Source organism: Temnothorax curvispinosus, unplaced genomic scaffold (assembly GCF_003070985.1).
Source record: "Temnothorax curvispinosus isolate PA1 unplaced genomic scaffold, ASM307098v1 QBEX01015038.1, whole genome shotgun sequence".
Lineage (NCBI taxonomy): Eukaryota > Metazoa > Arthropoda > Insecta > Hymenoptera > Formicidae > Temnothorax > Temnothorax curvispinosus.
The window spans coordinates 1-16,493 of NW_020224818.1; the positions used below are offsets into that span (position 1 = coordinate 1).

A 16,493-nucleotide genomic window follows, 5' to 3' on the forward strand; every position below is an offset into this window, starting at 1 on the left:
TTGACCAATCACAGATTGAATATTCTCCTCAACTTCGAATGTGATTGGTCAATTTCTTACAACTCACGATTACGACTTCTATGTAAAATAAACTTTAGAGAAGCGCGATATCAATGCCCGTATAGCGAGGTGGAGTCTCGAACTACAAAACTTTGATTTCAGGGTAGTGCATAGATCTGGCTCCAGGATGACTCATGTCGACGCATTGAGCAGATTTTTCGGAATCTTATTAATTGATGACAATCCATTTGAGTGGAACCTCACCGTTTTACAGGGTCAGGACCCTGGAATCAGGGCTATCGCACAGAAACTCGAGGCGGAAGAAGATCCGCAATACGAATTGCGTAACGGCTTAGTTTATAAGAAACACGGTACGAACCTCTTGTTTCTTGTACCCGAACAAATGGAAAGACACGTCTTGCTCCGTTATCACAACGAAATGGGTCACGTCGGGTCAGGCAAAATGATCGAAATCATTCGGCGTACGTATTGGTTCCCTCGGATACGCAAGAAATGCGGGGAGCACGTGCGACACTGTTTAAAATGTATATCGTTTTCGCTTGTAAGCGATAAGCGCGAGGGGTATCTGTATCCAATTCCAAAAGGAAATCTTCCGTTCGACACGATCCACGTTGATCATTTTGGACCGGTGGACAATCGAGTATCGTTGAAAAAGCACATTCTAGTAATTATAGATGCTTTCTCTAAGTTCGTCAGATTATTTTCTACAAAGACCACTAACATCAAAGAAACCATTTGTTGTTTGCAACAATTCTTTCAAAGTTACAGTAAGCCCAAAATAATCATCTCCGACCGCGGTAGTGCTTTTACATCATGAGACTTTGAAGATTTCCTGAAGGAACAAGACATCCAACATGTTAAAATAGCTGTGGATTGCCACAAGCTAACGGTCAAGCCGAACGCGTCAATAAAGTTATAGCTCTTTGCATAGCTAAATTGTCAAATAATGAAGAAGGTTGGCAATGGTATAAAATATTGCCCGAAATATTGTAGATTACGCTATCAATAATACGATCAATCGATCTACCGGGAAAAGTCCCAGCCAATTAGTCTTTGGCATCGAGCAGCAGGGTAGATACGCAGATCGGCAGGGACTTCTTAGTAACAACCATAAGTTTCTCGAACAGAGATCTCGATACTTTGCGTAATCAAGCAGCCCAGCACACGCAGCTTTCCCAACAGCGTCAAAAAGAAAATTATGACCGTCGTCATATAAAGCACCGAAACGATACGTAGAAGGCGATCTAGTGATAATTCGTAACTTTGACAGCACGCCGGGCAGTGATAAGAAATTAATCCCGCAGTTCCGTGGTTCGTACCAGGTTTCTAAGGTACTACGAAACAACAGATATGAAGTCGTCTCTGATCCTCCTCGGATGTCAAAATACTCAACGACCTTATTTTGGTACATGGGATGTCAGTAACATACGTCCTTATAGTACTGTCAAATATTCTTAAAGATCCATTATCTTGTTGTGAAAGCGGCGAGTTGTTACATTATAAGAACTATACACTATGGCGAAATCATTATATAAATAGATAAGATAATATATATGTATACACGGGTTTAGATTAGATATTTAAATTATAACCGTTTAAGTTTTATTTGTGTGTACTTGCGTTATTTTAGTTCCTCCCGCTGCCCAAGGACATATATTGATTTTTGCGTATCGCGAAGCCGTTGCGTTATATATTATTTTAATAGCCGGTTTTATTTAGTTATCCGATGGGAATTTGCGTTGTATGATTGAGGGACTAAACACTAATCAGATGGCCGAACTGTAGCACGCGTATAAAGGTGGAAGCACATAAAATTGCAGGAGCCATGGGCAGCATCAATATATTCCCTCTCCCCAAACATACATCTTTATTAATATTACGAAACCATTGTCAACAAATTTTTAATCATATGTTTTTTTATTTATTTTATTCGATTTACTACAGTTATTTCGAATATTCATGTAGAATCAGTATCTACTCATCTATATTACAATATTATTGAATATAATATTTTATTTTTATTTAGTAATATTATTATTAAATAATCGATATTATTTTATATTAACATGTATAATACTGACATCTCGGCATGTTAAATTCATTAAAATTTATATAATCTTATTATATCCAAAAGAATCTAATATATTATTGGTTCTCATGCTACTAGATTTTTTCAAATATATGAAAAATTGTCTCTAAAACATTGTTTTTTTAATTTTGGTTTTAAGAAATATAAATTATATATATATATATATATATAAAACTGCGTGATTATAAGTTTGTTTCTATATAGAAAAACCTTCTGTGTACGAGATCACTTAATTTTTTTTAAATACACTGTCTCTTTATAATTGGAAGCAAATATCACGATATATAATTAGCGCGAAACACTAATCACTTGTCTTAAATTGCAAAAAATTATATAATAGGAATAATATGGATGTCCCGTGTATGCAACTAATGTTATAGAAATCTTCGGCCATCGAAGTGAAGATACCAGTCCGTTCGGGTTCATGGAAAAGACTAAAAATCGTCTAAAGCAACGTTATCGCACACACATGCATGCTGCAACTATGTCGTTAACAGTTATGGTTGAGGGAAAGAGGCAATAATGAGTGGAGCTACAGATTTCTAAGCACATTCAACAAGATAACGCTACAGCAGTCTGTTCTTTGTCGAATTTAATGAAGATAATGCCGCCATTACTCGTTAGTCGCATGGCCTTATCGCTGAAGCCAGTATCTATCTAAATGACCGTCAGTATGTCATAAAATCAACGAAGATAAACGATAGTGGTTTGATCAGTCTTCTCTTGTTCAGATTGTATCCTTCGTGCTCCCAGGACGGTGCATCCCCCAACTGCAGGTGGTGTCAACGACACGTGTCGAAAACGACAAAAACTATTAAGACCAAATCGAGTGAAGTTTTTCTTTCCGCGAAGCGTTTTTAACGATGTCAGCACCATGTCATAGATTGATGGTGAATTTAGTATCGGCAAAGTGATCGCCATCAGCGCGAACGATGAATTGTGCGAGGTAATTTTAATAAGTATGAGTCAGTCAATCCTTAATTTAACGGATAATGCGGATTGTTGGCGACCGGCTCCGCCGATGTGGAATACTAATCGTAAGTGATGTTTCTCGATTGAGTTTGTCTTTTATTTTACCTACGAGTTCTTGATTTAATTATAATAAAAAACTTTGTTTTTACAGTTGATGTTGAAATTTGTCAAGGTAATAAGGCATAACGAACTGTTATGCCTTCTGCTGCGATCGACGGATGTCAATAATTTTAACTGATCAAGAGTTACGCCACGACTAATTAAAAATTTGTCACTGTGATGTAGGTAAGCGGGATACGATTGATCAGCCAGATTGAACGCAATTTATTCCGGAATAAAGTATTTTGAACGGCAAAGATATGATATTGTGATATACTAGTATATTGATATACATAATTTGTTTATAAAGAAATCAATTTGTCGTAGATGTTTTGCTTCTTATGAGAAATACTCATTGTTTTCTCCTCACCGTTCTTTTTTCACATACATTCTATTCGAAACATAACCCATTTTAACCAGCGTGAATCTCCATAATCTGTAAAAACGGAGTTTAAATAATATATTATTAATACAGAGTTATACATAGAACAATAATTGTACTGGAACATTTCTGAATTGTTCGCGATGGTTTTTATTTATAAAATAATGTAAGATAAAAGATTCAACGCAAAAAGAGTACAGTGGCGTACATTAACGATATCTAGTATGTTCGCTTCTGTAAGAATTCTTAATGAGCTAAACATACAATTTTTAGATATTACGAAGTATTCATTCACTAAAACAGCAATACACATCGGATATATTTAATGCATACGGATATAATTTGTATCAATTTACAATAATTAATAAATATGCGCTATGTGTAAAATGCATAAATGCGATTTACACCGTACGCAGCACGCATAACGTTAGATCTTGTTATTTCATTAACGGAGGAAGTCTGAATAAATTTGCCATACCTGATAATATTTGACTTTTCGAACTTTATTTTTAATCTATTTAAGCTTTTTATCATTTATTTTAATTTATTCAAGCTTCTTATCATTGCCGTTTATTGCAATGTAAGGCAATGTTGCTCCCCAATTTTATTAATTCGCGCATTTACGTTTTGTCAACATAAATTTTCTTGATTAAAACATTCTATTGCTCTATGAGATAAGGACTTAACAGGCACATCTGATAGCCGTCAATTAGAAACGATCCAACTGTTACATTCCTCGTCGATTTTATTCAACGTACATATGTACTAATGACCGGTTTCAACAATTAGTAAATTTTTAGCATGATTCAGTTTATATCTCAGTTCTTTAGTAAATCTTATAAAGAAAACTCAAAAACGTAGTAATTCTTTTTAACTAAAAAAAATTTTAAATTTAAACTGCAAATGTTTGTTTGAGTTTTAAATATATCAAACAACGATCTTTGAAAAAATCATTTTTAAGATAAAAGCCGTAGTTTTTCGCAAACTGTTAAACTGTTAAAAAAATCCTATATTAACAAAAAATAATTACGTTTCCAAACTAATCTTTTTCTTGTTATCTGATATAAGAGAAAGAAGAGATAAAGAATTAAACTGTTACAGTAAAATGGTGAGAGACTCTCGTAGCGACCTGACGAATATAGATATCTAATGACTCTACAGCTATTTCTCGACGTGCATATATATTCTACTGCATGCGGCGTATCGCATTTTAAAACGTATCCGATGTAAAGAAGGTGAATTCTTCGCGTAGCGCATGGATATGGTGCCATTGGTGCAACGGCAACAGCAAGCGCTCGACGGTGATCACCAGGGTCAGAGGGAGCAGGACCACGTGAACGGTACTATTGCGTCTGCCGAGAGTCACGCGGTCGACAGGTTTCGCGGCGAGGCTGGGAGTTCGGCGAGAGAAACCGCGGTCGTCGCTTCGGGCAATGGTAGCATTGGAGATTCCTCTATACAGTACAGTGACGTAGACGACGACGACGAAGAAGAAGAGACGGATGTCGAAGAAAGCGGCGCGGGCGGATGGATCACGAATCTGCCGATATCGTCGACCATCGTTCAGCAGCAACCAGCGGTCGCCACCACGAGTGGTGATGTCGTCATACCGAACGCTGATCAGCCGACTTTCGGCGATGTCCGAGTGCAGAACTCGAAGAATGTGCGTCTAGTTAACAAGACCTGCTACAATGGTCCTGTTACTTTAAAGCAGTTTGTTTACGCAAATCCTACTCCGAATCAGGATAAACATGACGCCAGCAGCGCGTTCGACAATACCTCGGATTTGTCGACGAGTAAAGACAACGAAGCTCCAAACGAATGCGCCTTTCCGCAAAATACTAAGTTAAATAAAGGTAATAGTTAATCGTGCAACGCAACAGACCCGTTGCTTTTAGTTTTACTATACTTCTTTCTCTTTGCAAGTATAGATATGTTTAAGCGTAAAATCGCCGGATATATAACTAAAAAGAAATACAGATCCCTCATAAGTATCTGTATCTTAAGATAATAACGTACAATTTTATATAAAATGCCATTTTATATAAGAAATTATAAATCGTGACCCACAAAATTGAATTATAATGTAAATATGCTAAGTACAATATATTACAAATTGAATATAATTAATGTAAATATTTTTTATCGATATCATCGCAACAAGATATTACTCTAATATTTTTCCTGATAAAAGAAAATATACTTTCAACACTTTCAAGCTTATAATTTGAAAACGTGTGTTATAAATATATTGAGTATCTTATTATAGAGAATCAATATTTGTCCTAAAAATTTTAAATATATTAGTAGAACGCAATAATTACTTAGTAAATATTCAGAGACAACATAGTAGAATCAACTTCTCTTCTCTACGTTTTACATTTAAGCATTTTCGACAATTTGTGTTGCGTACATATTTAGCCAGAAATGTTTAGTCGATTAGACGTCAATCTAATATCGATACATTAATAAATAGTTAATGTCAAAAACTTTATTTGAGTCGCAAAAAATCCCTTTAGTATATGCCTTTTTATCTATATTTACAAACTTTGATCTAAACCAGAGCATGAACATTTTCGGAAAAACAGCCGATATGTCACAAATATCATTAACTACTTTGACTAATGGTCCTGTCACAATTATTCCAGAATATAGTTTTAACCCTTCGAGGCCGCACTAGGTGGCATGACCCAGACAGAAATTAAAACCTGATACTTTTAAGACAAGCTTTATAATCAGTGTCCCTCCATCTAGGATCCCTAGTTTAAGTTCTTCTCTCGAAAATCCGTACAGTAGAAAGGCTTTAAGCCATGTCAGTTATGTTTGATAAACATTTTAATTATTTATGGTTGGTGACCATCCAGGTGTGGCCTCGGTATATATTTCTTATCGCGACCAAAAATTACATTTTTGTTTATCGAGCACATTTCGGGTTCTGCACCATACATATTTTTGAACAACACCCTTAAGATGTTGCATGAATTTTTACGTGCACATTAATGAGAATTATGAGACTGAATTCGTCTGGGTGTCGACCACCCAGTGTAGCCGGAGTGTACTTAAAAAAGAGGTGTGGCCTCTGAGGGTTAATATCGACGATATTTTAGACTAAAAATTGTTACACTTTAGCTGCGCCACAAGAATTAAAGCTAAATATAAAAGAGCTATTTTTATCTCACAGTATATATGTGTCACGCTATCTAGCATAGATTGGTGAAATAATGCATGCCGCAAAATGTAATATGTTTACTCAATTGTGAATAGACTAGCAAAAAAATGACATCAAACAAGAATTATAATGCTTTGTGCGAGAGGCTTTATGTAATTATAATATTCTTTTCGTACATAGTGCTACCCGTCATAGTAATTGCGAATGAATTTCATCAAACGATATTAAGTAGCTTGTAAAACAATCGTTCTAATATAGCTTTTTATAATTATTTTAGTGACGCAACGGCTCTGGACGTGGAAATGGCATACGGCTTTATCGTGCGTTCTAGTTTTAATACTTCTGGGTATTATAGTGTTCATAATTGTATATTTCACTCATCATCCGGACGCACCGACTACACCACCCATACCACCCACACTAACCACAACGGTTTCTTGGGAAATTCCAGACTCATCTACCGAAGGTAATTGCCTATCTGGAAAATTTTTGTTTTGCAAGCGCGACACGACAAATGTTATCTTACCGCAACCTCAAACTTAAAATCTGTCTCCTACATTATATATTTGTATTCAATTATTCATTCGTCTACTTAAAAGCATGTTTTTTTTTATTTTCCACGAGTCATATAATATATTACTTTAAAACTTTTTGCATTCTCATATATGAGAGTAATATTCTAGATTTTAATGTTAAAATTGGCATATGCGTGTGATTGAGATTGCTAAATTCGATGTTAAATTAAAGAGCATTTAACTATAAATTTGTCCGCATGGTACAATTGAACTTTTTGTACGATATGTACGTTATTTTTATCACTTGCAGGTAGTAACGGGACAGAGAATCCGTTACGCATTGTCGAGAGGGACGAATGGAATGCACGTCCGCCACAACCCTTAAGAAAAATAAAGCTGCCAGTATCATATGTAATTATTTGTCACACTGCGTCAAATTTCTGTACCACGCAATCAAAGTGTGCAAACCAATTGAGAATTATGCAGGATTATCAGATGAAAAATAATTTTTCGGATATCGCCTATAATTTCCTCGTCGGAGGCGACGGCCTCGCGTATGTTGGCAGAAGCTGGAATTACAAGGGTGCCCATTCAAGCGATTATAACGGCATAAGTATCGGTATTGGGTTCATTGGTGATTTCACTTCGGTTGTACCGCCAAAAACGCAATTAAATGCCGCGCAAAAGCTAATAGAGTTCGGCGTCAAAGCCAAAAAAATTGCGTCTGATTATATACTGTTAGGTAATCGACAAGTTGTGAGCTCTGAGAGTCCTGGAGATGCCTTATATAATGAAATTAGAAATAATTGGAAAAATTGGTCACCCTGCCCACCTGACCCAAAAGATTCCTGCAGCTAGCTCGATTGCCAAGTCCGCGTTGACCGTAAACACGGCGTTACACCTGGTAAAGTTGTGAACTAAAAGGCGTGACGTTAAATAAAAAATGACGTTAAAAAACTGGATTAGTTTTGCGACGTACAACGTTATTTTTCGTTTCAACGCAGTGTTTTTGTATTTAAAATCATTGACGTATAATGTTAAAATATACCGAAGACTACTATTTTGTTATAATTTAATATGACAATCCATCCTCATCCTATTACTAATGTTCGAGCGTGGCAACTTTTCTTCATATACATGTGTTGCGCATGCGCGCACATAGATTATACACATTGTATATGGGACCTGCAGTTTAACGCCGATTCTGAACAGCTATATTTTTTAGAGAAGTTCTCTTGGCAAGACATACTCTCGGTGGTTTGCCATTGCCTTCCGAGAGGAGAACGAGCAAATATAATTTTTTTAGCTCTACCGGTGAAAATCGAACCCGGGACCTTTGGCTCAATAGACCAGTGCACTGTCTATCTGTAATAGTTTAAAAGATATATACGGTATATATCCGATATATAGGTATACGCAAAAAAAGATCTACATACTACTGATATAAGAGTAAAGTATCAGTTAAAATACAGAAAGCAAAATAATTCTTGTCTTAAAATGTTTCTTGATTAATGTGTTCTCGAAATGTGCACAATGAGATTTCATCCGTGTTCATCCCCTTTGGCCGACCCAAACGTGAGCACCCCATACGTACAAGAGTAAAGTAACAGTTAAAATATAGATACCAAATTGGTTTTATTCTTAAAATGTTCCTCAATTTATGTGCTTTCGAAATTGTCCACAATGATTTTAAAAGTATAAAAATTACATTAATTTTTTTCGTCAATGTAATTTTTTGATACAAATTTTTTTAATAAACATAATTATATGTGTAATATCTAAATATTCTAACCATATTCTTTTGTACATCATAAAATAAATATATCCTTCAAGTATTATTCGCGCAATTGTAAGTGTAAACTGCACTATTATTCGTGTAATATTGTCATGAAAAACAATACACAAGAGATTTTATATAAATACAAATTAAAGTTTACTAAAAAGTAACTATTTTTGAAAATTACATTTTGTTTCTATTATTAGAAAAAGAATGTTAAAAATTACATTAGACCGTCGTGAGACAGGTTAGTTTTACCCTACTGATGATTAGTCATTGCGATAGTAATCCTGCTCAGTACGAGAGGAACCGCAGGTTCGGACATTTGGTTCACGCACTCGGTCGAGCGGCTGGTGGCGATCCTAAGGCCAGCTCAGCGAGGACAGAAACCTCGCGTAGAGCAAAAGGGCAAAAGCTGGCTTGATCTCGATGTTCAGTACGCATAGAGACTGCGAAAGCACGGCCTATCGATCCTTTTGGCTTGAAGAGTTTTCAGCAAGAGGTGTCAGAAAAGTTACCACAGGGATAACTGGCTTTGTGGCGGCCAAGCGTTAGCGACGTCGCTTTTTGATCCTTCGATGTCGGCTCTTCCTATCATTGCGACGTAGTTAAACATATGTTTACTTATATGTATTTACATATTGTTCATATATACATACATATATACATACATATTGAATCTCAGTAAAAAATTATCCATAATATTTAGCAACTTTGCAATACTTACTCATAACTCATATTAAATAACTTTAAAAATATATACAAATATATACAAACAATATACAAACACATATATTTAATTTTATAAATATTAATATAATTATATTACTTAATTATATGTATACAAAATTATATTTTACTTGTATACCTCAATTCTTCCTATCTATTCCTGTACTTCTTCCATCTACTCTCTATCAAATATTTGATACTGATAACTATCCCATGTTTTGCTAGCAATTTTACATATAACAATAATTATGTAAAAAATATTAGTTTTAAAAAATTTTCTGAAGTCTTAAATTGTTTTATTAAACAATTTAATCAATACATTAACCAAAACAATTTCAACTAATTTAATTTTGTAAACTATTGTTTCTGTCTTTATAGTAAAATCAACATCAAATTAGGATTAATCTTACATATGTTGTATGCATAGGAATATTTAGATTAGAAAAAAATATAAAATAAAAATTACAAAATAAAATTATAAAATAATAATGTTTTAACATTTTCGTAAAAAAATTAATGTTATTTAAGTTTTTTCATAATTTTTTTTATAAAAAAAGGCTTCCCTCTATTGATTATACCTAAAAAATTAAAAATAGAAATAAAATTAACAAAATGGCGTCCAGAAAACAAAATTTTTTCCCAATATTTGCAACGTTATGGCACTCCCATTTCAACATTACTGAAATTTCGAAATTGTGGTTAAAGTATGTTTATAATGATGTTCTATACAACATTAAGAACTACATATTTGACAACATTAAGTACAAGTTCTAGAATATTGTTGCAATAACATTGTAATAATGATTTTTTAGTGACGTAGATTAGGTGTGAAACTGATGACCGCGTTGCCATCCACGTATCAGCACAGAAATCCGAGGCATTATCATTCAAATTAAATACGGGAATCCCTGTTGTACGAAAGAGAATATTGTGCACGCTATACCAGTTTCCGGTCTTAACTTTTCTATTTTTTGTTTTGTTTCTTGCGAGCGAAAACGAGAACGCTTAATTTCCACGATTCCACAGCCAATTTAAGGCGCGTCATTTTTCGATAGTCGCGTTGCCTTATCATTGAAGCCAGTATATATCTATCTGACTCATCGTCAGAGTGTCGTAAAATCAACGAAGATAAACGATAATGGTTTGATCGGAGTCCGCTCTTGTTCAGATTGCATCCTGTGTGCCTGCAAAACGGTGCATCCTCCAACTGCTGGTGGTATCAACGACGTGTCGAAAATTGTTAGGACAAAATCAAATGAAGCTTTTCATTCCGCGAAGCGCTTTTAACGATAATGGCTCCATGTGATTATAGATTGAGTGTAAATTTAGTGTTGGCAAAGTGATCGCCGCCAGCGCGAACGATGAATAGTGGAAGGAATTCTAGCAATAAGTATATGAATCAGTCAATCTTTAATTTAACGGATAATGCAGATTATTGCCGACCGGCTGCGCCGATTTGAAATAATGATCACGAGTGATGTTTCTCGATTGAGCTTATCTTTTATTTTACCTATAAGTTTTCGATTTAAACACAATGTATGCTAAAATATGTATTTTCATGATAAACTTCGTTTTTACAGTTGATGTTCTAATTTGTCAAAGCTAAGGCATGATGAATTGTTATACCTGCTGCGATCGGCGGATGTCAATAATTTTAACTGATCAAAAGTAACGCCATCGCTAATTAAAAATTTGTCACTGTGATGTAGATAAGCGAGATATGATTTATCAGTCAAATTGAACCCAGGTAGCAAACACAAGTCATTTTGACGTTAAATACTAGTCATGTTTGTACAAATGACGTCAAATGACCAAAAAACAACTATGTCTTTAAAAATGACATTATACTGACGTTATTCTACAACGTCATTATGACGTCTATTAATTTCATAAAAAAACAATTCTAGAAACCGGTATGTCGTACAATGACGTAAATGACGTCAATTGTCTGTGACATTAGACCGTCATTTTAACGTCATTATGCCGTCAGTTAGTGACGTCAGAAATGGTCAGTAAAGGACCAAAATTTGACGTCAAAATTACTTGTGTTTGCTACCTGGGAACGCAATTTATTTCGCAGTAAAATATTTTGAACGGCGAAGATATGATACTGCGACGTTCAGTTCATGCTAGTATAATTGATGTCCATAATTTGTTTACAAAGAAATGAATTCGTTGTAGATATTCTGCTTCTTATTAGAGATACTTATCGTTTTCTCTTCGCCGTTCTTTTATCATATACATACATTCTATTCGAAACATATACTATTTTGACCGGCGTGAATCTCCATAATCTGTAAAAACGGAGTTTAAATAATATATTATTAATACAGAGTTATACATAGAACAATAATTGTACTGGAACATTTCTGAATTGTTCGTGATGGTTTTTATTTATAAAATAACGTAAGATAAAAGATGCAAGATAAATGATACGATGCAAAAAAGAGCACAGTGGCGTACATTAACGGTATTTAGTGTGTTCGCTTTTGTAAGAATTCTTAATGACTTAAATGGTATGATTTTTAAATATTATATGAAGAATTTATCCACTAAATCAGCAATGCACATCCAATGTCTTTAATTTACGTATATGATTTGTATCAATTTACAATAATTAATAAATATCCGTATATAAGATGTAAAATACACAAGTGCGTTATACCATACCGTATGCAGCACGCATAACGTTGGAGCCTTGTTCAATTAATAAAGGAAATTTGAATAAGATTGCCATACCAGATAATATTTGCTTATTAAATTTTATTTTTAATCTAATATTTTATTTAAACTTCTTATCATTGCCGTTATCGCAGAAATTGTTCCTCGATTACTAATTTTGTTAATTCGCGCATTAAAGTTTTGTTAACATAATTTTTTTGATTAAAACTTTCTATTGTTGTATGAAACAAAGACTCAACAGGCACATCCGACAGCCGTCGATTAGAAACGAACTGTTACATTCTTCGTCGATTTTATTCAGCGATACTAAAATGACTGGTTTCACCAATTAGTCAATCTTAACCATGATTCAGTATATATCTCAGTTCTTTTGTAAATCTTACAAGAAGAACTCGAAAACGTATGGTAATTCTTTTTAACTAAATAAAATTTTAAATCTAAACGAAATTGCAGATCTGGCAAGTTTGTACGAATGCTTTAAATATATCAAACGACGATCTTTGGAAAAACCGTTTTTAAGATAATTGAAAAGCCGTAGTTTTTCGCAAACTGTTAACAATAAAAAAGAATCACGTTTCCAAACTGACTTTTCCCTTGTTAAGTATCTGAAATGAGAGGAAAAAGAGACAAAGAATGAAACCGAACATTTAGGCCGGTATTCATAGTCGGTTCTTATATCTCGAATTAACGTAGCGATCCGATAAATTTATCTAAAAACCCTACAGCTGTTTCTCGAGCGTATTCTGCTGCATGCGGTGTATCGCATTTTAAGACGTATCTGATGTAAAGAAGCTAGGTGAATTTTCAGCGTAGCGCATTCCTATACGTGACATTGGTGCAAGGGCAGCATCAAACGCTCGACGGTAATCACCATCAAGGTCAGAAGGAGCAGGACAACGTGAATTGTACTGTTGTGTCCGCCGAGAGTCACGCGGTCGACATCAGGTTTTCCGGCGAGACTGAGCGCTCGGCGATGGAAACCGCGTTCGTCGCTCTGGGCAATGGAGATTCCTCTACACAGTGCAGTGACGTAGATGACGACGACGACGAGGAAGAGGAGACGGATGTCAAAGAAGGCAGCTGGATCACAAATCTGCCGGTATCGCCGACCATCGTTCAGCGGCAACCAGCCTTCGCCACCACGAATGGCGATGTCGTCCTACCGAACTCTGATCAGCCGACTTTCGGCAATGTCCGAGTGCAGAAGTCGAGGAATGTGCGTCTGGTTAACCAGACCTGCTACAATAGTCCTGTTACTATAAAGCAGTTTGTTTACACAAATCTTACTCCGAATCAGGATGCGAGCCGCGCCTCCGACAATACCTCAGATTTGCCGACGCGTAAAAACAACGGAACTCCAAACGACGGATGCATCTTTCCACAAAATACTAAATTAAATAAAGGTAATAGTTAATCGTGCAACGCAATATATTGTTTAGGCCCGTTGCTTTTAATAGTTTTTCAATACTTGTTTCTTTTCGTATGTTTAAGCATAAAATAGCCGAGCGGATAACTAAAAGGAACAGATCTCTCATAAGTTTCAACAACAGTTTCATATAAACATTATAAAATCGCGACCATCAAAATTGAATTATAATATAAATATGCTAAGTATATTATAAATTGAATTTAATGTAGATACTTTTTATCGATATCATCGCAACAAGACATTACTCTAATATTCTTATAAAGAAAAATATACTTCGTCCTAAAAATTTTAAATACATTAGTAGAACGCAATAATTACTTGGTAAATTCAGACATCATAGAATCAAATTCTTTTCTCTACGTTTTACATTTAAACATTTCAACACTTTGTATTACGTACTTGTTCAGCCACAAATGATTAATCGATTTGACGTCAATCTAATGCCGATAAACTAATAAATAGTCGATGTCAAAAACTTTATTTGTGTCGCAAAAAATACCTTTTAGTATGTGCCTTTTTATTTAGAAGGAAATTATTTACAAACTTTGATCTAAATCAGAGCATGAACGTTTTCGGAAGAACAGCCGATATGTCACAAATATCATTAACTCCTTTGACTTATGGTCCTGTCACAACTATTCCAGAATATATAGTTTTAATATCGATGATATTTTAAATTGAAAATTGTTACACTTTAGTTGCGCCACAAGAATTAAAGTTAAATATAAAAGAGCTATTTTTATCTCACAGTATATATGTGTCACGCTATCTGACATAGATTGGCAAGATATTGCATGCCGCAAATTGTTTATTCAATTGTGACTAGAATAACGGAAAATTGATACCAACCAAGAATTATAATGCTTTACGTGAAAAACCTAATGTAATTATAACATTCCTTTCGTACACACGTGCATTCCGTCATAATAATTGTGTATGATGTTTATCAAAGGCTATTAATAAGTAACTCGTGAAACAAACGTTCTAATATATTTTATAATTATTCTAGTGACACAGTGGTTCTGGACGTGGAAACGTGCGGTTTTATCGTGCGTTATAACTTTAATACTTCTAGCTATTGTAGTGCCCATAACTGTACATTTCACTCATCAATCAGACGCATCGGTCCCCCTAGAAATTCCAACCTCATCGAACGAGGGTAATTGTCTATCTAAAAAATTTTTTGTCTTGCAAGCGCGACATGAAGCTAACGTTATGTTATCACGATTGTAAACTTAAAAATCTGTATTTTGCAATCTAATATTTGTATTTATTCCATTTATTCGTCTACTTACAAGCGCGCCTTTTTTAGAGTCATTTTTACCGTCGGTGCGACCAACAACAGGAACTACACGATCGCTACCGACTCCCGTACCAACACGTCCTTCTGGGACACCTTCTGGCACAAACACTGCTTGCAAAGCACCTCCGCAACCGCAAAACGGTCGCTGGAAATTACATCGATCGCAATGCTCAGATGGACAGGACTGTGACGTTCCAGAAGGAACAAAACTGGGATTAGGATCTCATCTCGTCTACTTTTGTGATTCGGGATATAAAATAAGAGGTTTGACCGACGTTAGCAGTATCGAGGGAAAATGGCTTAATATACCAGTTTGCACAGGTATTAAACTAGTAATTATATATTTTTAACTATTTTAAAATAAATAAATATGGATTCTTAAATATTGAATATTTCAGTCAAAGAAAAATTTATCATCTTCAAAACGATCAGAATTATATGTTAATTATTGACAATGTTTGTTTGATAGCAATACTCTGCAAAGCTTTAGCCGCATCATCAATCAGATCTGAATGTTTGTACAACGATGATTGGATATCATGCAAATCTCCAGTTCCACCAAAAACAAAAGCAACATTGTCATGTGAAAAGAGTTATCGACCCGAAACTAATCTACTGTCCGGACAAAAAACGAACGTGAGATGTAATGCGAATGGTGAATGGAAACCAGAACCTATGCGATGTGTTCCAGGTCCGCTCACGATAAATATTTACATTAATGATACTCAACTTGCGTTCCAAACCACTTTTGACAGAAAATGCTACATTTATTGAAGTGTTGGATGATAAAATCATACATACAAATGCTAATAATTTAAATTATCCGAACATAGATGTTAGAGTACCAAAGCCAAATAATGACACAGCAGCAGATGTGTCTTGGGCATGGTCTTAAGATTATAAAAAAATGATAGTACAATTGTAAGTAGTAAGTAGTAAAATTTCGAACAATATTTTTACAGGTGGCATGGTAATCACACATGTCAATATCCCCATTGAGATAATTTACATACCTGTGTCATTCCGTATTACAATTTCTATTTAAGTTATGATTTGCAATTGTTTCCTAAAGAACCAAAGCTTTAATGAAATTATTAAAATATAGTTTTTAATTACGCTGTGTATATAAATTTATAATTTATAATTTATTAAGTTAAGTGCACATACATACATATACACACATCGAATATATTTAATAAACTATTACGTGACCTCGATATATCTCAATTTTTTTTTCCATCCAATTAGTCATAAAATTATCACACAATGACGCGCAATGGTTACGGTTACTGTGAATTATCTCTTCTTCTTTTTTTTATAATCACG

The 16,493-nt window shown here is 34.6% G+C and overlaps 2 protein-coding genes across 6 annotated transcripts; both read left to right on the top strand.

The window, feature by feature from the left end:
* Window positions 1-2,681: 2,681 nt before the first annotated feature.
* Window positions 2,682-8,307, top strand: LOC112465272 (peptidoglycan-recognition protein LC-like). 3 transcript variants are annotated; one of them, XM_025032751.1, is made up of 6 exons: window positions 2,682-2,777; window positions 2,842-3,147; window positions 3,234-3,367; window positions 4,665-5,419; window positions 7,010-7,198; window positions 7,558-8,307. In XM_025032751.1, exons 4-6 carry the CDS (start codon window positions 4,819-4,821, stop codon window positions 8,103-8,105), a joined length of 1,338 nt encoding a protein of 445 aa, XP_024888519.1. In that variant the 5' UTR covers window positions 2,682-2,777; window positions 2,842-3,147; window positions 3,234-3,367; window positions 4,665-4,818; the 3' UTR covers window positions 8,106-8,307. The 3 variants fall into 3 exon arrangements, with proteins under 3 accessions (XP_024888519.1, XP_024888517.1, XP_024888518.1); XM_025032749.1 differs by having other exon boundaries at window positions 4,816-5,419; XM_025032750.1 differs by lacking the exon at window positions 2,682-2,777 and having other exon boundaries at window positions 2,832-3,147; window positions 4,816-5,419.
* Window positions 8,308-10,925: 2,618 nt separating this feature from the next.
* LOC112465270 lies at window positions 10,926-16,280 on the top strand. 3 transcript variants are annotated; one of them, XM_025032747.1, is made up of 6 exons: window positions 10,926-12,269; window positions 13,244-13,838; window positions 14,874-15,023; window positions 15,177-15,488; window positions 15,637-15,858; window positions 16,001-16,280. In XM_025032747.1, exons 1-6 carry the CDS (start codon window positions 12,267-12,269, stop codon window positions 16,060-16,062), a joined length of 1,344 nt encoding a protein of 447 aa, XP_024888515.1. In that variant the 5' UTR covers window positions 10,926-12,266; the 3' UTR covers window positions 16,063-16,280. The 3 variants fall into 3 exon arrangements, with proteins under 3 accessions (XP_024888515.1, XP_024888514.1, XP_024888516.1); XM_025032746.1 differs by having other exon boundaries at window positions 15,637-16,280; XM_025032748.1 differs by having other exon boundaries at window positions 15,210-15,488; window positions 15,637-16,280.
* Window positions 16,281-16,493: the final 213 nt, after the last annotated feature.